This window comes from Chelonia mydas, chromosome 1 (genome assembly GCF_015237465.2).
Source record: "Chelonia mydas isolate rCheMyd1 chromosome 1, rCheMyd1.pri.v2, whole genome shotgun sequence".
NCBI classification, from domain to species: domain Eukaryota; kingdom Metazoa; phylum Chordata; order Testudines; family Cheloniidae; genus Chelonia; species Chelonia mydas.
The window spans coordinates 342,383,899-342,405,338 of record NC_057849.1 but is presented as its reverse complement, the minus strand read 5'-3'; the positions used below and the strand labels follow the sequence as shown (position 1 = coordinate 342,405,338).

The window sequence follows — 21,440 nt, the reverse complement described above, 5'->3', positions numbered from 1 at the left end:
CAGTGATAGGAGCAAAGAAAAAATTCCAGAGGGCTCTCCCCAGGAATTCCCAGCCATCAGTTCCCAGACATTTAATTCTAGGAGCTCTAAACACAAGCACCCCAGCCAATGTCAGCTACTACAGTGGTTCCTAGAAAGAGATGAGGTTTCAAAGCCAAGACCCAAACCATGCAGGGCTCTAGTTATCTAGATGAACAGCTAGCATTACAACCAAAAGCAATTATGGAGCCAGCACAGGTCACAAAACTGGTTTAATAGGATTCTTGAAGGCAAATGCATTTTGTGCAAACTGTGGCCTGTGCAATTTTCTAGTGTAGCCCCATGCAGAATGTACAGTAGTAATCCAGTTTAGGAGCTGGATTATTGAGACTATGTCCAGATATGAGGGTCACAATCACCTTACTACAGGTGCCTATGGAGGAGGCTCTTGGCTGACACTACCTGACATTCCAAGAGCAGCCATGTCCCGAATTTGCAAACCTCTTGAAAAAGGGTGTACATGCAGGGACGAAAGTAAAAATCAGATAATTCCTCCAACCCAGTATCTTTGGGTAGATCTTCACTGCAAAGAAAAAACCTGTGGCACTGAGCCTCAGAGCTTGGGTCAATTGACGTGGGGCTCAGGCAGCAGGGCTAAAAATAGCAACATAGATGCTCCTCCTTGGGCTGGAGCCTGGGCCATGAAGCCAGGCAAGGGGGTAGGGTCCTGGAACCCAGCCTTCCACCTGAACATGACTGCCTACACGGCTATTTTTAGCCCTGCAACCTGACCCCACAAGCCTGAGTCAATTGACATGCTCAGACCTGGTGTTGTGGGTTTTTCTGTGCAGTATTAACATACTGTATGTCTTGTCTGGATTGAACTTCAGACAGCTTGCTCTCAAATTCTGTTCTCAACTAGGCACTGGGAAACATGGCACACCATCTAGGTGAACAGCTATGTAAACTGAGCTCAGTCTGGTCCATCCCTCTAGTTTGGGAGTAAGGTACATGAGCAAGGTGAGGTGAACTTTTCTTATGCTGTACCAGCTCTGTGGTTAGATTTCAGTTGCTAATCTGGCAGTTTTGACAGGATGGACATGAGCAGAAGGCAAGATGGCTTGCTTCTAAGCCCCAAAGCAGATTTTTTTTGAGCAGCATCCATTCCTTTATGCTTAATGATGTCTAGCTCCCACAATAGGAGATGTTAATGAATTCCAATTTGTATCAGGAAATTCCAATCTAAAGGACTTGAAAGTGTTGCTCTTTTCCTTAACTCAGTTTCATGGGGCAGAAAGGAGGGAGGATCAGTCTTGCACAATGTATTTTCCCTTCCACCAGCCCAAATCATGGCTAATTGGCAATCCTTAGTTTCATGTCATGCCAAGAGACAGATGTGCTTATGAAACTGTGGGATGTCACTTGTAATGCGAGATGCCAAACACACATGACCAGAGAAACTTGCATTTAAAAAGCTAGTTTTGTTTCTTAAGTAACATTGATGAGCTACTTGCATCTTTCAGTTCAGCAGAAGAGAATGTTAAGCTGGACGTTAAATCTTTGGCAACATCTTTCTTCCCACTGCCTCCAAATTTCTGCAGATGCTTATTTCTAGCATGATGTACAGCTACCCACAGTAGATCAGACTCTTCAAACAGTTAATTGTCTATACAGGCACCAGCTGGCTAAGTTGCAAGAAGCCAAGATTTCTGGAATTGAGGCTATGGAATTAGGCCACGAGATGCTTTAATACCTGCTACAAGAATAGACTCTGAAGTGCTGTTGAACTAGAGGGACACTCTGCATTTAAAGTACTTGAGCCAAATGGCTAAAAGGGGCTTTCAAACTCCTATGGAGGCACATGCTGATGTCTAATGACAAGCAGCTTCTCTCTAATGGTTTCATTTGCATTGTTCACCTGTGAGAGGTTGCTGAAGTTTGTGTCATGAGGACTTGCACGAACTGCTCAATAACCATCGTTCCGTAAACACTAGGAAGCGTAGAACATGTGCAGTGACACTGCATGCAGCGTGAAGACATTCGCACTGTCAGGCTCCCTACCCTTTTGGAAACTGTATCATGAATACAACAATGTGATCAAGGGAAATGCCCTGGTCCTGTGCAACAGGATCTTGTATACTAACAAGAACGATCTGCTCAGAGGCAGAACTTCTTGGGTGCCAGTTTTGGTGAGCGTCTTGCTTATCAATTGAACATCCAATAAAAAAAAGTGTTATTGGCCCAGATAAACCTTTCAGCACACCCCAGCAACAGGATCCCACCCTTCCTCTTCTCCAAAAATTTCAGATCACAAGACTGTCTGAGGTGTTGTGTGTGAACACCTCTTCCCATTCGTAACCACACAGCATCCCTGAGTTCACCACCACTACCGCTTATGTGGGGGAATAATATTAGGAAAGCAATTAGATACAGCAACTAGCTGTCACCCTGACATTTAGCAGGTAAAAACAAGGACAGGAGCCATGTGACCACCCGCCACTTCACGGACCCTCAGGAAGTGCTCCACTGGCCCAAGGCCCACAGCTTATAAAGCAGAGAGGCAACTTTAGTTCAAATAGATATTTACCATTGCCTAAGCCATCAGCAGGATGGCCATTCATTTTAACCTCTGGAAATTCGACTTCCAGGGAACTTTCGTGTCTAAACAATTAACCCTCTTTTTGGGTTAAACTCATGTTACACTGGAGGATCTAGTCATTTTTCAATCCATTAAGGAAAGATGACACTGAAGTGTACATTCTGCTGGCCCTGTAGATACCATGGGAAGTACATTTTCAAGTGTCTAGCGTAAAGGTTTGAAATCAAGATTTCATACCAAGACAGACCCAACATTGCTTCAAATATTTTAGCCCCAAAGGAATGCAGAACAGCTATATCTATACCCCATTCACAGCTCTGTTAGTATTTAACCATTTACTACAAATATGCACCAATATCAAGTGCCAGCCCCAATTCTCTTTTTAAAGGCACAAATGGGAGTTAGGCACTCAAATCCCACTGCCTTCAATAGAAGTTGAATGTTTAACTGGCTCTTTGTGCCTTTGGAAAAATACATCTCCCCCCCCCTCAATTTCCTCTATTCTAGGATGGAAAGACTAAAATGGTTCTCTTACCTCTACGGCCATTAACAAGTTTATATATCCGAAGAGTGAAAAGCTGTACTTGTGTTAAACAAAAAATTTTCCAGCTGTATACACAATAGTTGCACCAATGGACAACTACAGGTTTCATTATGAATCTTTATTTAAGGGTTTTGCACTTCATAAGGATTATGGCAGGCTGAGAACCTTGCACCAGGTGTCAGTCCTAGGAACAATCCCCAAAACACACATCAAGCAGATATTTTATGCTTTCATAACTAAAGAAACGAGGAGGTAAAGGGAAGAGGCGATAAATTACGTATTCACAGTACTTAATTTTCCAGAGCAAAGAAGTTGCTAGAATCTATTGCATCAATTCCAGTGTGTCCAAGACTTTTTTTAAATACTACCATTACAAAGAGGGATTTCACAGAATGGCAGTGTTTAGTTCTATCTTATTGTCATGCAAAACTGGTAAGACGACAGAGTATTCAAAGTGGAGGCATGACTCTTATGCGTACGGTATGTAAGATAAATTGATTACAAAGTTCTGAAGGCATAGCAAGTCACAGACTGTAGGACTGGAAGGGACTTCGATAGGTCATCTAGTCCAGTCCACTGCACTGAGGCAGGACCAAGTATTATCTACACCACCCGACAGGTGTTCGTCTAACCTGTTCTTAAAAACCTTCATTGATGGAGATTCCACAACCTTCCTAGGTAATTTGTCCCCAGTGCTCAACTACCCTTATGATGAGGAAGTTTTTCCAAATGTCCAACCTAAATCTCCCTTGTTGCAACTTAAATCTATTTTTTCTTGTCCTGTCCTCAGTGATTAAACTTAAACAATTTATCACCCTCCTTTTTATAACCTTTTACATACTTGAAGACTTATGTTCCCCTTCAGTCGTCTTCTCTTCTCCAGACGAAACAAACCCTTTTTCCCCCCCAATCTTTCCTTGTAGGTCATGTTTTCTAGACCTTTAATCATTTTTGTTGCTCTTCTCTGGATTTTCTCCAATTTGTGCACATCTTTCCCAAAGTGAGGTGCCCAGAACTGGACACAATAGTCCCACTAAGGCCTTATCAGTGCTGAATAGAGTAGAGTAATTACTTCTCATGTTTTGCTTACAACTCTCCCAGAATGACGTTTCCTTTTTCGTGACAGTATTCTCTTGTTGACACATTTAGTTTGTTATCCACTATCACCCCGAGATCCTTTTCTGCAGTCCTCCTTCCTAGGCAGTCATTTCCCATTTTGTATTTGTGCAATTGATTATTTCTTCCTAAGTGGAGTACTTTGCATTTGTCCTTATTGAATTCATCCTATTTATTTCAGATGATATCTCCAGTTTGTCAAGACCATTTTGAATTCTAATCCTGTCCTCTAAAGAGCTTGCAACCCCTCCCACCTTGGTATTGTCCGCAAACTGTATGTCATTATCCAAATCATTTATGAAGACACTGAATAGAACTGGAGCCAGGACAGATCCCTGCAAGACCCCACTCAATATGCCCTTCCAGCTTGATTGTGAGCCACTGATAACTACTCTTCGAGTATGGTTTTCCAACCAGTTGTGGTTTTCCAACCAGGTGAAGGCAAATTACAGGACACGGGCCAGATGCGGCTCAGAGGTTTCAGTCTGCCCTGCGGGATTGCCAGCCCCATAGTGCAGTGGGGCTAAGGCAAGCTCCTTGCCTGCCCTGGCTCCGCACTGCTCCTGGAAGCGGCTGGCACCACATCCCTGTGGCCCCTGGTGGAGGGGAGCACAGAGGGCTCCGTGCGTTGCCCTTGCCTACAGGCACCGCCCCCTGCAGTTCCCATTGGCTGGGAACAGGAAACCGCAGCCAATAGGAGCTTTGGGAGTGGTACCCACAGGTGAGGGCAGTGCGCAGTGGAACCACCTGCACTACCCCCACCCCCAGGAGCCACTGCCGGACATGCTGGCCACTTCCGGGAGTGGCGCAGGGCCAGGGCAGGCAGAGAGCCTGCCTTAGCCCCACTGAGCACCACTGTCACCCCAGAGCCACTCGAGATAAGGGGCACCGGGCTGGAGCTCACACCTTGAACCCCTCCTGCATCCCAGACCCCAACCCCCTGCCCTGAGCCCCCTAACCCCGTCTTGAGTCCCCTGCCTCACCCCTCCTGCACCCCAATCCCCTGAGCCCCTTCCTGCATACCACACCCCCCTCCCACACTCCCTCCTGCATCCCAACCCCCTGCCCCAGCCCTGCATACAATTTCCCCACCCAGACATGGCCCTCAGGCCAAAAAGTTTGCCCACCCCTGATCTAGGCTATATTTCTCTAGTTTCCTCCGGAGAAGGTCATGTGGGACAGTATCAAAAGCCTTACTAAAATTGAGATACATCACATCTATTGTTTCTACCCTGTCCACAAGGCTTGTTACCATCTCAAAGAAGGAGATTAGGTTTGACAGGATTTGTTCTTGACATTTATCACCTTATTTTTTTCTAGATGCTTACAGATTGTTTGATTTACTCCATTATCTTTCCAGGTATTCAAGTCAAGCTGACTGGTCTATAATTCCCTGGGTTGTCCGTATTTCACTTTTTATAGATAGGTACTCTATTTGCCCTTTTCCGGTCCTCTGCGATTGCTCCTGTCCTCCACGAGTTCTCAGAGATCATCACTAATGGCTCAGATCTCTTCAGACAGTTCCTTAAGTATTTTAGAATGTATTTCATTGGGCCCTGCCAATTTGAGGACATCTTGTCTAAGTAATTCTTAACTTGTTCTTATTTTAACCTCAGAACCTACCCCAGTTACACTGATGTTCACCATGTTAGTCATCCAATCATTGCTAACTTTTTTGGTGAAAACAAACAAAAAAGTCATTTATTTCAGCCATTGCTGCATTTTCTCTCCTTTCCTCCTCGTTGAGTAATAGACCTTCCCTGTCTGTGTGCTTCATGGTTTATGCGAATCTCTAACTATTAGAGACCGAGATGAGACCTATATGAGGTCAGATTATCCAACACCTTTGTACTGAAGAGTTCCTATACCGTCTCTGGAGGTATCTGGCACTGATCCAGCATGGCAATTCCTACATTATTTTAAGGGAAGCCTGACAGTCACATTTATGCACATGCACCCGCGCAAACACAACAAAATGGGGTGAGCTAATGACATGACCAGTGCACAACATTTTTTGTTGTTTACTTTTAAACAAACTGGGAAAAAACTGCCAGAAAAATTTGTGCTACTTTAGCTACAAAAATATTCTTAACTCCTCCAAACTTCTGAAGTTTGCTTTTAAAGTTGGGGACCTTCGGAAACAGCCTTTAACTTAGTTCCCTTCTGTCTCTAACTTCTAATAGTTTGCCAAGACATTCCCCACATCCAAGCTAAACAGAACTGTTCCCAACACTGTATTCATAGAATCATAGAATATCAGAGTTGGAAGGGACCTCAGAAGATCATCTTGTCCAACCCCCTGCTCAAAGCAAGACCAATCCCTAATTTTTGCCCCAGATCCCTAAATGGCCCCCTCAGGGATTGAACTCACAACCCTGGGTTTAGCAGGCCAATGCTCAAACCACTGAGCTATCCCTCCCCCCCTACAGCCCAGCTTTAAATTTAAAAGGATAGTGGTTCATCCACTCTTCCCAGAAGACTATCCCCACTCTAAAATTAAATCGATTTATTTTAGAGCCATAGTGGTCATCAGACGAAAAGGTATTTAAGATGTATAGTGAACAGAACAAGTTTCTTCCGAACAGCAATAGATCAAAGTGATACCATTAATTTTTCAACATTCCATTGACTCCCTTACCTTTAATTTTCTGTTTGTATTCTTCCGGTCGGTGGAGATACATGGCTGCAGCGTCACCATTTAGAGGATCTATGGGGTTAGGATAGGCCAGCAACTGGGGCAGGAACGACTCAAATATATTGGTAAGATCTGCAATACAAATTAACACAAAAGTCACATTGCACATCTACATCTCAAACCCACAGATAACCAAGTTAAACATCAGTGAAACTGTGTATTGCTGTAGTCAGACGTTAAGATGGTGTAAAGCTTATGGAAGCTTAAATTCATATAGGTTTTCCTGTCCTAGACTGCAAATATAGTTGAGAATTTGTGTGATAATGGAGCTTCCGACACTTTGTGCCCAAAGTATTTTACACTTCTATAGCATCTTTCATCTGAAGATCTCAAAGCACTTTACAAACACAAAAACTCCTTCAGCATCCCTATGGAGATTCGTGAAACACTGTTACTTAAAGAAAGGGAGGCAGAGGGTAAATGATATACCCAAGCTCATACAGCAGTGATATCAGGAATTAGACCCAGACCATTCTTTTATTCTTTAAACTTTGGACATTTTTCCCTCCCAACTGCCTCACACTAAATTCCGCATGCTTCCTCTCTCATTACTGTCTTTATATAAATCGGTTCCTAGACTTAAAATTGACATCTCAGCATAATACAGTTTCCACAGAGCTTCGACAGTTATGATAATAAAAAGAGCAGCCAACAAGTTCATTCTCCCATTTCAAAACAATTAACAGGACGCGAAGAGATCCACATTAATGCCTTACTGCCAGTTGGCATTTACCACTAATAATCCATGGGAGGGAAACATGTTTCTGGTGCTAATGAGTAATTGTGAACACATGAAACCATCCTCCACACCCCACCTCCAAAAGAGACATACGCACCCTACTTCAAAGATGAGGGTGTGAAGCAACAGACTGTGCCATTCCTTCTTGGATGTTTCAGGCAGGCTCCAGAAGGGCTGTATACACCCACACAGATGGAAGAGTAAGCCCCCAGTGTGTGGTTAGGAGGGTGATTTTGCAATGTTTAACTTCAGCTGTCAAAGACTAGCAGGTGCATGTAGATTTTTTTTTTTTTTTTTTTTTTTTTTAAATAAAAAGCAGGTTCACCCTTTCCAATACTCAGTCTTTTTATTTTATGAGCATCCCCTTTTCATCTGGATAGTATGTAGGCTCCCCTCATCCTTCATCCCCTTTCTGGTGGCAAAGAAAACCTAATGGAGTAGCTACAGCACAAAGAAGAACAAAAATGTCTCTTACTGCTGCTAATCAAAAGAGGGCTTTTGGGGGCGGGGGGGAGGGGAAGAGGGCAGGAAGAGACCCCACCCACAGTTTCTCAGCCAAGATTAAAACTTATCCTGCACCTGGATCTTACCCCTATTGGTTTACATTGTAGGTCTACACTGCAATTAAGAACTTGCGGCTGGCCTGTGCCAGCTGACTCAGGCTCGTGGGGCTCAGGCTAAGGGGTTGTTTAGTTGTTGTGGAGACTTTCAAGCTCAGGCTGGAGCCCAGGCTCTAGGACCCAGTGAGATGGCAGGGTCCCAGAGCTTGGGCAGCTGGAGCCTGAGCATCTACACCGCAATTCAACAGCCCGTTCGCCTGAGCCCCATGAGCCTGAGTCATCTGGCACAGGCCAGCTGTGCGTGTCTAACTGCAGCGTAGACATAACCTAGGAGAGCTAGCACCATGTGAACTGCTAGCTCTCTGCAGACCACCTGCAAGTGCTCCTACCGAACGCACAGTGGGAACCTCTGGCCTAGACACGGCACTGGGGAAGAGACTACCCAATTATTGTCAAATCTTCCTTCCTGCGTTAACACATCCTGCATATGTAGAAACTCCAGGGTATTGACTAGCTGAGTCACTTCAGCGTGAACGTGGCATAGCAGGGACGGAAATTAGGGTTTGCCTACACACAGGAGTTGCACAGTTTTAAGCCAGTGCAACATCACACCTTTAGTTAAACCAGTGCAACTTTGTGCATAGACCAGCCCTTAGTTATTTGCAGCTAAGTTATACAAGAGACCATCTCTAAAATGCCAGTTTTTTTTTTTAAACTTAATTTTCTACTAAACAGAAAAGCCACTGCTATTTTCAAGGGCAGGTAGATAGAGAAAGGAAGGCTACAAGAAACACTTAAGAAGGACACAAATGTCTCTGGGCCAAGTTTCCCAAGGCTGGTGCATTGAGATGCCAGTTGTCACCGTCAGCTACTTGTGGGCTGAAGTGCAACAGCTTCTTGAAGTGTAGTCCTACTCTCAAAAGGGATCACAAAAATAGCATGGCACAAGCAAAGGAAAAAATGTTTTCCGATGGTATCGTAACTAGTTCCTTCTGTCTACTCTAGCACTTAAGCCATTATTAGCAACAGGTTTGTTTCTTAGGCCTTGTCTACACTACCTGGGCAAGTTGACCTAAGTTACACTACTCCAGTTATGTGATAACGTAGCTGGAGTCGACATAGCTTAGGTGGACTTACTGCGGTGCCTACACCGCGCTGCGTTGACGGGAGATGCTCTCCCATCGACTTACCTTACTTTTCTCATTCTGGTGGAGTACTGGAGTCGACCAGAGAGCGCTCTGCGGTCGATTTAGCGGGTCTTCACCAGATCCGCTAAATCGACTCCTGCTGCATTGATCACAGCAGCGTGGATCCCCGGTAAGTGTAGACATGGCTTCATGACTTATTTTATAACCCAGCTGCCAGTTTTAATTCCTTCCACTGGGAAAACTAGAAATATTTAATGCTTCCCAGTTTAAGATTAAATGCAAAGGGGAGTTTAGTTAGCGACAGAGCAAGAAAGCCTAAATGAAAGACAGCTCAAAATAGCCTCTTTCCTCTTTAAATGCCTGCCTTCTCCAGTTCTCTCTTCCAAGTCCCAACTAAACCAATGCTTCATTGTTAGCACTGCTTGGATGTGCACAGTATGCCTAAAATGAAGGCACTGTTGTCCTAAGAAGGGTTTGGTGCTTTACTACTTAAATAAAAGGAATCTACTAAATTATGATCTTAAATCTAGTGGATTTATTGGTAGCAACCATAAGAACTTTCCATCTAATTTCTGTTGGGTCAGCTAGTCCAGACCTTCTCTACCAATACAGGATTGGTTTGTTTTAAGGTCAAATGCATAACAGAATAGTATATAGGAAGATTTTTTTTCCAGATTGCTTTCACCCTCCAAAATTAGATCCTCCTGTATTTCTGCTGCAGAGAGAAATTTCTTGTGTTCCTTGAATACAAGGCTGTGTGTCTAAATGTCAAGGTGACTGATGACTTATAACTGGAGGGGGAAAAAAGGCATATCTAATGCAGACTGACACCGGCAACACAATCAAAGAACAAAAAGGAGTTACCTCGTCACTGTTCCAAAGCATCCTCCAGAAAAAATAAGGAAGTTTGGAGTAAGATGAATGGCGTTAAAAAAGTGCATTGTTTGACAATTGGTTGGTTGGTGTAGAATGACACCTATGTAGCACCCATGTGAAGGAACATACCAACAGTACATCCTGATTTTGTCTATAACGTATACTAGTTATAGATTTTTGAAAGCTCTGAGATCACCTTTACACATCATAGAAGAGCAGTAAGTACTGCAGTTGTTTTTCCTCCCTTTACAGTCCACAAAAGTGCCAAAAATACAGAAGCATTCTTAGGAAACCAATTACAGAAAGTGTTCATATGACATTTTGTTCATAAATATTGTAGAAACCCTGCTGCAATTAGTCCACAGTAGCATCTCTTAAAACAGGAAGCTATTTTTGCACAGCTTACAAACCAGTATCCAGATTGCTAGTGTACAATGTCAGAATAGCACAAGCAGTGAAGCAATTCTAATTTGTCAGTCAGACGCCTCATCTGCAGCTGGCTTTAAGACTGTTGAACAAAAGTGCACATTGCTCATTTAGTACTCTAGCTACTTATCCCACTGTTGGGTTTTCTCAGGGTGAAGTCCACTGCTGAGAATGAACATTCCTGGTACGATCAGTGTAGAAGTAAAAGAAAGCTCTCCTCACCTTATAAACTACCACTCGTCTTTCCTGCATTCCTCAGCAAAAAAAATACATATAATAGAAAACCTGACCCCTAGCTGCAGCTGCAACATAATAGCATGAGTTTTTAATTGTGCAGTCCCAACACAAGTACTTTGGCATTTTTACTACAGGTATGTAGCAGGTCCAGTACTTGGAGCCACTGTTTCCATTGCATAATTTGTAAGAAAATTAAAGCAGTTTGGTCTTTAAAGTAGTAATTTGTCACTTTGGCAATAGGTTGAGAACATTGACAGAGTCACGAAACCAGGGAAACTAGAAATAGGTGAGACAACTTTTCAAAGTGAAAAGTCAAAGGTAAAGCATTTATATTGTATGCATACTGCTTAACACCATACATCAAAGTGTGAATGTAGTGTCCATAAACTATACCCTGAGAAGTTCAGTGCAGCCCAGCATACAAGAGAATGAGCTATTAAATATCTGTTCTGTTTAACAGTTTCAGACTTGCATAAGAATTTTTTTTCTCAGAGTCCTTGTCACTATAAATTGATCTTGTTAGACCTCTAAAGCTCAACAGAATCAAGTCTGGCCAGTAACTGGATGGGACACCTCCCAGGAAAACAAGTTCTGCAGGAAGCAGTGTAGACAAATTAGTAGATGGTATGACTTCTCCTAAGTGGTTTTGAAATAATGCCTCAATTTGATGGTGAAGGGGAATAAGTGTTTCTGATGGAACCTTCTTAAAAATCAGCCAAGGTCCCAACCAGTGTCAAAGAATGCCTTCACCCTTCCTATCTGAAATTCAGTTTGGATTACTGCAGTCTGGTTACTTAAAAATTTCCCCCATATTTTCATCTGGATACTGGAGCATTCTTCACTACCTATCCTGAAGTGTTGCTGTGTTACTGTTGAGCAGTTGCCATATTCCACCTCAGAGATGGCTGCACTTTAGTGGTGGGTTGCGTGATTCCAGTACAGAGTTTACAGAATACTTCAGCATCTTTGGGATGAAAGGAGCTGCGGAAATATTTTCATATCAAGCTTCTGTTGCTAAATTGAACTTGGTTCAGTGAAAAAACCACTACAATTTGGCTCACACTTTCCAAGACAGACCTTCGAGCACTCACCTCCAACAAGCTGTATTAAGGTATTAAAACCAAATAAATGATGAAATGTGTCACCACACAGTGGATTGCCAAACTCACCATAGAGAGCTGTCCAAGTTTGATTAATTACATCTAGACATACAGTTCCTGACCTGAAACAGATGGAGAGAATGGAATTAAAACAGGTACAAGTTAGCAAAATACTTGTAGGATATAGTAGTTTTAACCCCTCACACTCCTCTCTACCAAGCAGGGACCAAATATTACACTTTGGATTAGAGCAAGATATAGGGCAGCCATAGTGACTTCCATACTATGTACAGAAACTCGATTTTTCTAAGCAAGGGATGAAGAGAAAGGGCACAGTAACTTGGAGCCAGAATTTACATAGGTGGAATCTCACTTGTGAGACTAAGACTGGAAAGAAAGGAGGGGCTTCATTTAACACAGTGGTTCTCAAGAGGGGGTCTGCGAGCCCTTTCAGGGGGGCTATGGGGCCCCATGGCTAAAACCCAGAGCCCGAGCTCCAGCACCTCCCATGGGGCTGAAGCCGGGAGCAGCAGGGCTGAATTCTGGAGCCCCGAGCCCCAGTGCTCCCCACAGGGCAGAAGCCCTGAGCACATGGGCAGAATTGGGGGGGAGGGGGGAAACGGGGATGTTCCCCCCCGGCCCCCGAAACCACAGTGCAAGAGCAGGGCAGTCCCGAGGCAGCTCCAGACTCCCGCTCCACCTCTTCCCGCCCCCTGGCCAGATCAGAGGCGGGAAGCCAGAGCCGGGCAGCGTGGTCCACTGCTGCTCTGGCTGATGCCATGGAGCAGGCAGCCGCAGCATTCATCTCCTGCTGCTGCTGGGGGTTGAAGCTGCTCCTCAGTTCCCAAACCCGCTTTGCTCACGCAGCCGGTAAGAACAGCCTGGGTGCGGGGGGGACCCAGCTCCATGGCTGGCAGAGCCCTTGGGGAACAGGGCCCACAGGGGAGAACTCCCAGTGCACAGCCCCTAGCTATCCCCTTCCCTGCACCCTGAGCTACCCCTCTCCACACAGAGCCCCTAGTTACCCCGCTCCCTGCACTACCCCTCTTCCTGCACCCTGAGCTACCCCTCTGCCCGCACACGGCCCCTAGCGACCTCTCTCCCTGCACGCTGAGCTCTTTTCAAACTTTTTGAGCTGAGCCCCCCACCTTTGAGTTATAATTTTAAGTTGCCTCCCCCCCAACCCAAACAGGCTGGGTGGCCTGCTGAGGTGAGTCGGGGGTGGGGGTGGCGCTCCCTCCCTGGACCCCGCTGTGCAGAGCTGGCTCGAGCCCTGCTGGGTTTTTTTTTTTTTTTTTTTTTTTGGGGGGGGGGGGGCAGGCACCAGAAGTCAAACTACACCTATGCTCAAGCCTCCCCCTCCCCCAGCACAAAGCCCTGAGGTCCCCCTCCCCCCTGATGGGCCCTGGAGTTTTTATTGCATGTTTTTTTGGGAGGGGGGGTCTCAAAGAAAAAGGGTGAGAACCTCTGACTATTCAACAAACTGACTATATGGAAGTGACCAGATTTTTATGGTTTCCTTTAAGAAGGGTCTTCTAGGATGTATTTTACATAATTTATGAACCAATGCTAACTGACAGAGGAGCTGGTGGGTCTAGCTAGAGTTATCGTCTTGAGAAGTATCTTTGAAAAGGGGAACTAGCAACCCTGGACCTTCTATGCCACAACATGTGCCTCATTTGTTTATAAAAGCACTCAATGTTGCCGGTGCATAGATCACACAAGGAAGACTTCTGCAGTATGTTTCCTACCCAGTACTTCATACAACCTGAACTCTACTGGAAAAAAGACCTGTGGGGTAGTTTTATGAAACTGTCCCCTCAGATCAAATTCTTACCCTGGACTGTTAGTGTTAGATTAGATGACAGCTTTATCCGGCCCTATTAGCACACTACGAAAAAGCTACTTTGGCTTTCTTATGAAAGCATAACAACTAGAATTAAATAGTACCCCAATCAGAAATACCACATACTAAGGATTTACTTACGCTTCGTCAATATTGGGATGGAAAATTTTATTCATGAATCCTGTAAAGAGAGACAGTGGTTAATAGCAGAAAGTAGCCACAAAAAATTAGCACACTTGGTAAGCAGTTTACAGAAAAGAAGAAGTGAGCTCTCATGTGAATGATTTCAATGGAAACCTTGGCTTAGCTATATATACACCTATGTCACCTTTCAAATACACAAGTCATATTTGACCCTAGGGTCCTCTGCTGTTCACTTCAAGCACACCAAAGCCCCTGTTTACAGACAAGTATATTGCAAGGTTTTGCATCCAGTATTATCGTGAAAAATCTTGCCCATCAGAACCATTAAGCTCATGGAGTTTTTTTTGGTTTGTTTTTAAGATAAAATGCTTTACAAAGCTGCAGGGTTTTTGGAACAAACAAAAAGATTAAGCTTAACATTTGCTCTAGGATTAAACTTTCTTTCTAAAATGGTCTTTCCAACAAAGGTCTTCTATAAACTTTCAGTCTCAATATTAAGCAGCCTTCGTAAGGCACTGAGAGGCATCTGGTATTGCAGAAACATACAGCTAACACTTGTCAACATTCTGTAGCAATAGTAAGAGAACAATTGATACCTCAGGTCTTTAGAAAACACAGCCACAGAAGTATTTCAATTTCAAGACTCAGGCAGTCTAAGAAGAGTGGTCTAAACTAAAAATAGTTGCTATTTTGATAATGCTTTTTGTTCTGGCTTCTAGTTTACAGAAATGAAAAATTCTATGGTTTGACAGCGACAAGAATGTCACAATAAACTAACTTGCTTTGCACTTTAAGATTACATCTGCTAACCAGCACCCAGGGGCACATTTTTCAGCAGTTACCTAACTAACGTTAAATTAACCTCATTATTATTTGCATTACTGTAGCACTTACGATCTCTAGTCATGGACTTGGACCCCACTGTCCAAGTCCAAAAAGCCTGTCCCTCCCCCAAAGAGCTTACAATGTAAGTAAAAGAGAAAAGAGATGGATATAGACAGGGAAGGAAAATGAGAACATTGGTCAGCATGTTAGGCATTGGTCTCTGCACACCAGAAACCTAGCTGTTGTCAAGTTTTTGTAGGTGGTATGGAAAAGGAGTGGTGTAAGTAGAGTTTTGACAGTGAATAAGGAGTTACTTTTGTGGATGTTCACAGGGAGCTCCTCCCAAGCACAGAGGGCAGCACAGGAGAAAACACAAAGGTGCTTGTTCGAAAATTTAGCAAGTGGGCAATGGATGTGACATCATGTGTTGATTTTAGTCAGGAATCAACATCTCGATAGTGAATGAGATAGATAGGGTGGGGCTAAGACATGATAGGGGTGCCAGGTGTCCGGTTTTCAACCAGAACATCCAGTAGACAAGGGACCCTGGTGGCTCTGGTCAGGCAGTTAAAAGTCGAGTTGGCCTCCCGCAACGGGGCAGACATAGTGCCTGCCTGGCTCCACCCGGCTCCCAGGAAGCTGGCAGCATCTCCCTCTGGCTCCTAGGCAAGGGGCGGCCCCGGTGGCTCCATGCACTGCCCCCACCTCTAGCGCCGGGACCGCAGCTCCCACTCGCTGGGAACTGCGGCCAATGGGAGCTGTGGGGGTGGCACCTGTAGGCAGGGGCAGCACGCAGAGCTGCCTGGCCGTGCCTAGGAGCCAGAGGTAGATGCTGTCAGCTTCCAGGAGCTGCCTGAGGTGAGCGCTGCCCGGAGCCCGCACCCCCCACCTCCTCCCACACTCACACTCCTTCCTGAAGCCCACACCCCAACCCCCTGCCCCAGCCCTGAGCCCCCTCCATCACCCCAAACCTCTCATCCTCAGACCCACACCAGAGCCTGCAGCCCCAACCAGAGCCCTCCCCCCGGCCCAGCCTGGAGCGCCCTCCTGCACCCAAACCCCTCACTTCCGGCCCCAGCCAGACGCCTCACCCCTTCTCGCACCCCAATCCCCTGCCCCAGCCCAGTGAAAATGAGTGAGCAAAGGTGGGGGAGAGCAAGCAACAGAGGGAGAGGGGATGAAGTGAGTGGGCGTGGGACCTTGGGAAAGGGGTGGAGCAAGGGTGTTTGGTTTTCTGCAAATAGGAAGTTGGCAACCCTAACATGAAGGGCCTTGAAAGTGAAGACATAGCTTATGTTTGATGTGAGAGAAGGAGCAGCCAGTGGAGGGATGTGAAAAGACGGATGACATGGTCAAAGTGACAGGCTAGGAAAATGATCTTTGCAGCAGCATTCTGAATGGATACATGCAGGAATAGACTGCATTTGTCAAGGTCAGAGAGAATGTTGCAGTAATCCAGCGGTGAGATGAGAGGCTGGACCTCATCTCAGAGTAAAGTGTAGATGGCACCTCAGATTCCCCACTCCCTGCAATAGAAGAGTACTTTTTCTTATAACCTAATACTCAGCATAGTATTCTTATTTATGTTATAATATGTGCTGCATTAGGTGATGTATATTGTACACATAGAGGAACACAATCTCTGCCCCCAAAAGCTCAGTTTAAGTGTTTCATATACTCTTCCCACTGGTAGCAGATGCAGAGTTAGGCTTCCATTTACAGACTACATTTTGTAGTTTCTGCGATAAAAGCCTAGCTTCTGTGGTGAAGGCACTTTAACAGATGCATAACAAAGATTGTTGAGGGGATACAAGGTGATGCTCAAAGATTATTTCCCTTCCAGCTAAATGGATAGTTGTACATGCATCTACTAACTTGCCACTGAATAATTTCAGCTCTTTATAAATCCCGATCAGGGCTGCTGTCACTTTCATATCGTTTCCACCAAAAGCTTTTCAAGATCTTAACATGGCTGTTTTCCAAGTTTAAAATATAGCCTTCTTTACTTATGTTGTGCAGAAACATAACCCTGGAGGCCAGCATAGCTGAGGGAACACTGCTTAATAGGTAAGTGATCTGAACTTTCTGCAATAAGCATTGATTTGTCTCTTCTAGTTAATTTTTTAGTGACATGTATAAAAAATAGGAAGAAGCTTTACCAAATAACTTTGTTAAATCTTGGGCAAAGGTTTTATTTTGACACTTTAAGGTTACATGTCCCGTAAGGACACAGTAGGTAACCAATAACATTTTTGTTGTTTCAGTCAAGTCTTTTATCAGTTTTACATTCCTAATATTGCTCTATAGTCAACATCATGTTTGAGTCCAGCAAACTTGTGCCACTACAACCTTATGTTTGGCTATTCTACGTGGAAAACTGAAGAAATATTTTGCTACCATCTCCAGCCAAAAGAGGAAGTGATCTCCATTTCTGAGTGACAGAATGGATCCCAACTGGAGTTGACATATGGAATTAACTGTTTCTTCCCATGTATTATAGCACAAGTATAATGTAATATTTACTTGAACTGCCCAAAACTCACGTACATGCAATAAAAGCCTAAAATGATGCTGAAATCATCCCAGACTGTTCCAGAGACACAAATATTACCTAAGCACATGAAAGTTCTCTGCAAACAGATATCCCTGTTCATCTAAAACATTCTTTGATTCTACATTTTTTAATGCCTCCACTTTAAGTAACTAGTGTCAGATACAAAAACTATTAAAGGCCTTTCCATATTTCACTTTGAGAAACTGAAGCAAGCCTGGAATGGATGTTCTTCAATCATTAAATATTCATGTAGCAGTGGCATCTAGAGGACCAAACCATCTCACTGTGCTAGACACTAGACACATATAGTGACAGTCCTTGCCTTAAGGAGCTTAAAATCTAAAAAAAGTCTAGACTGAACAGGTTGAGGGAACACCCAAGGGTGGGCAGAAAGTATAAGGTAACCAAAACAGGATACTGAAGCACAGACTAGCTGTGCTACTAGAATGACATTTCTTAATTCTGCAGTCTGTAACTCTCCTTCAGATTCAGAATTTGGCTCCCCTCTAATTCAGGTTAGGCTGTAGTATTCCATCCATCCCAAAAGGCACCCACATCTATATCTCCTTCACACTTTAGCCCTTAACTCCTCTTCTGACTAGTCAATTCCTGGCTCCACTATAGCAGTCTTCAAATTTATATTCCCACTCTTTAACAGGAGAGATCCCACATCCAAGAGTCTATCTATCTGAAATCTCTACCAAACTCATCCTGCTCATTATAAGCCCAGATGGCCAGGCTAACTCCAAAATTGTACAGGTGAAGAGGCAAGTTTGTCTATCTAAGCACCACCCACACTTGACATCTTGATCACTCTACTCCCAGGACTTAAATCATTTCTTCATTGCTTCTTAACTGGAAAATTGCCACTCCCTCCCTTATAGGATATCCTAAGGTTCAAGTTCTCCAAATTTAAAGTGCCTCTTCTGTAAGAGGGAACACAAAACGCCCATTCTCTTTGCCCACATTCCTAATTAGCTTCCTAATCCATTTTGAGATCTCATTCCAAGTCTTCAAGATTCTCCACAGGACTTGTCCTCCATCTCAGACATCTTTTCCTCTAGCCAAGCTGATCTGCATTCTAGCATACTTCCATCCCGTGCCCTCTTCATTTTGTCCTTATCTTACCTTGATTACCTTCAAATCTCACTTGTCCCACACATTACTTGAAATTGTGCAGTCACAGTCTTGCACTATTACAGGTAGAGATGTGTTACTGTATGAGTTAGTATAATGAATGTCTTAGTCTATATTTCCAAATAAAGACTAGGCATGGTTGAAATGATATATACATATACATGATCCTTCAGCGAAGTGGAAGCTATAGGTCTTAAATATAAAGCTCTTTTCCAGTTGGCTAAGAACTTTAGCATGTTCGCCATAACCGTAACTTTAAATACAATACAGCTTTGATCAATATGTCAGACAAGGCTCTGAATAAGGGGATAATCAAGAGAATTTTCAATGTAATCCTTGTTTTGGATAATGTGGGTCATGTCTTCCAGTCAAGATGTGCATTACCAATACAGGACAGAGGCAGAGGTAAAGCTAGTCTCCACAAGTGTAGCTATACCACAAGATTATGGCATCTTTGCTAGAACACCATACTGGACAGCTTTAGAAGCCTTAATTGTGTGGGTAAAAGTGAATGTAAAAGTTTAACCAGTGGTCTCGTGTAAGCTCTGTGCAGAAGACATCTACTGAAGCAACAAATGTTTGCTTGAAACTAAGTAGACTTCTGATGCGATAATAATCAGAGCCTCCCTTACACACATGCACAGATGCTACGTGATTTGTATTCCACAATTCCCATTTAAGGTAAACCAGCATCACCTGTACAAAATCTGTACTGGTCACAAGAGTCCCTTTCATGCTAATTAGTAAAATAAGGCTGCTCATTAAGAAGCTACTCAGAAAATAAGATGCCCTCCCTTGATATCAAGCAAATATATGTACTGAGTGCCCAACATGCTCCTTGCAAAAGTCTTCTTGATGCTTCCCTGAAAGCCATGAAATAGCCATTTCTTTGGCTGACAGAGCCCAACCACACACAAATTTATTCTTGCACAGACCTCCTTTATATACATAACTTAGAGGCTGCCAGTCTTTTCTTGGCTTCACCAAACAAAATAAGTTAACAGATCTCTAAAATTTCAAGAACTGGACAGATTTCAGTGGGCTCCTCGCACCTTAATGAAATTTCCTGAGATTTTAGCTCTGGTCAGAATGACAGTGAAGCAGTATCCTGATGTCTGAAATTTAGAAATAAGAGTCTAAACCTGTGAACTATTCTCAGAGTCACCTTATACTTCTGAACCTACAAAAGTCTGTCCTTCACTGAAGGAGCCATAAGCGAACTTGTGTCTTACAGACTAAGCGGCTACAGTAAGATGCTATCTTGATAGTCAAAATAAATTGAAGTTCACAAGGGACATTTTCTACAGAAACCAACTGACCTTTCTGGTATGAGAAGCTACAGACTTCTGTATCTGAGGACAGACTCCCAAATTCTGTCATCTACTTCAGATGGTTTCTATGGACAGATTTGTGCATTCAGGGCACTGGCTTCTCATTTTGTCAAAACCCTCATTAAAAAACACGCATGATGGTCACATACCATAGACCTCTGACACCTTGCAAAGATGGCCCTCTGAATGGAGTATTCACAGCAATGTGCCACAATGAATCATAGGACTGGAAGGGACCAGGAGAGGTCATCTAGTCCAGTGCCCTGCACTCATGGCAGGAGACCATGCCTGACAGGGTGTTTTTGTCTTATCTGCTCTTAAAAATCTCCAGTGATGGAGATTCCACAACCTCCCTAGGCAATTTATTCCAATGCTTAACCACCCTGACAGTTACGAAGTTTTTCCTAATGTCCAACCTAAACCTCCCTTGCTGCAATTTAAGCCCATTGCTTCTTGTCCTATCCTCAGAGGTTAAGAGAAACAATTTTCCTCCATCTTCCTTGTAACATTTTATGTACTTGAAAATGGTTATTATGTCCCCTTCTCGGTCTTCTCTTTTCCAGACTAAAACCCAATTTTTTTTTTTCAATCTTCCCTCATAGGTCATTTTCTAGACCTTTAATCATTTTTGTTGCTCTTCTCTGGACTCTCTCCAATTTTTCCACATTCTCCCTGAAATGTGGCACCCAGAACTAGGCCTCAACTGGAGCATTGTGTCCAATACCTGCAGAGTAGAGCGGAAGAATTACTTCTCGTGTCTTGCTTACAAACTCCTGCTAATACATCCCAGAATAACGTTTGCTTTTTTTGCAACAGTGTTACTCTGACTCATTTAGCTTGTGGTCCATTATGACCCCCCCAGATCCCTTCCCGCAATACTCCTTCCTAGGTAATCATTTCTCATTTTGTATGTGTGCAACTGATTGTTCCTTCCTAAATAAGAGTACTTTGCATTTGTTCTTATTGAATTTCACCCTATTTACTTCAGACCATTTCTCCAGTTTGTCTAGATCATTTTGAATTTTAATCCAATTCTCCAAAGTACTTGCAGCCCCTCTCATCTTGGTATTGTCCGCCGACTTTATAAGTGTCCTCTCTATGCCATTATCTAAATCATTGATAAAGATATTGAACAGAACTGGAACCAGAACTGATCCCTGTGGGACCCCCACTTGACATATCCTTCCAGCATGACTGAACCACTGATAACTACTCTCTGTGAACGGTTTTCTAACCAGTTTTGCAGCCACCTTATAGTAGCTCCATCTAGCTTGTATTTCCCTAGTTTGTTTATGAGAAGGTCATGCGAGACAGCATCAAAAGCTTTACTAAAGTTAAGATATACCACGTCTACCACTTCCCCCCTATCCACAATGCTTGTTACCCTGTCAAAGAAACTTATCAGGTTGGTTTGACACGATTTGTTCTTGACAAATCCATGCTGACTGTTACTTACCACCTTATTATCTTCTAGATGTTTGCAAATTGATTGCTTAATTATTTGCTCCATTATCTTTCTGGGTACTGAAGTTAAGCTGACTGATCTGTAATTCCCTGGGTTGTCCTTATTTCCCTTTTTATAGA

At 43.6% G+C, this 21,440-nt stretch overlaps 1 protein-coding gene across 3 annotated transcripts in view; it reads right to left on the bottom strand.

The window, feature by feature from the left end:
• UBE2H (ubiquitin conjugating enzyme E2 H) overlaps positions 1–21,440 on the bottom strand; it is a 71,969-nt gene that overhangs the window by 5,367 nt on the left and 45,162 nt on the right. For all 3 annotated transcript variants that reach the window (XR_005223828.2, XM_037889412.2, XM_037889413.2), the window contains exons 4-6: positions 14,007–14,046; positions 12,089–12,141; positions 6,877–7,005 (exon numbers count right to left, since the gene is read on the bottom strand). Coding sequence is in view for 2 of the 3 variants with exons in the window: in XM_037889412.2 (XP_037745340.1) it covers positions 6,877–7,005; positions 12,089–12,141; positions 14,007–14,046 (222 nt within the window). In the remaining variant the exon portion in view is untranslated. The remainder of the gene's footprint in view (positions 1–6,876; positions 7,006–12,088; positions 12,142–14,006; positions 14,047–21,440) is intronic.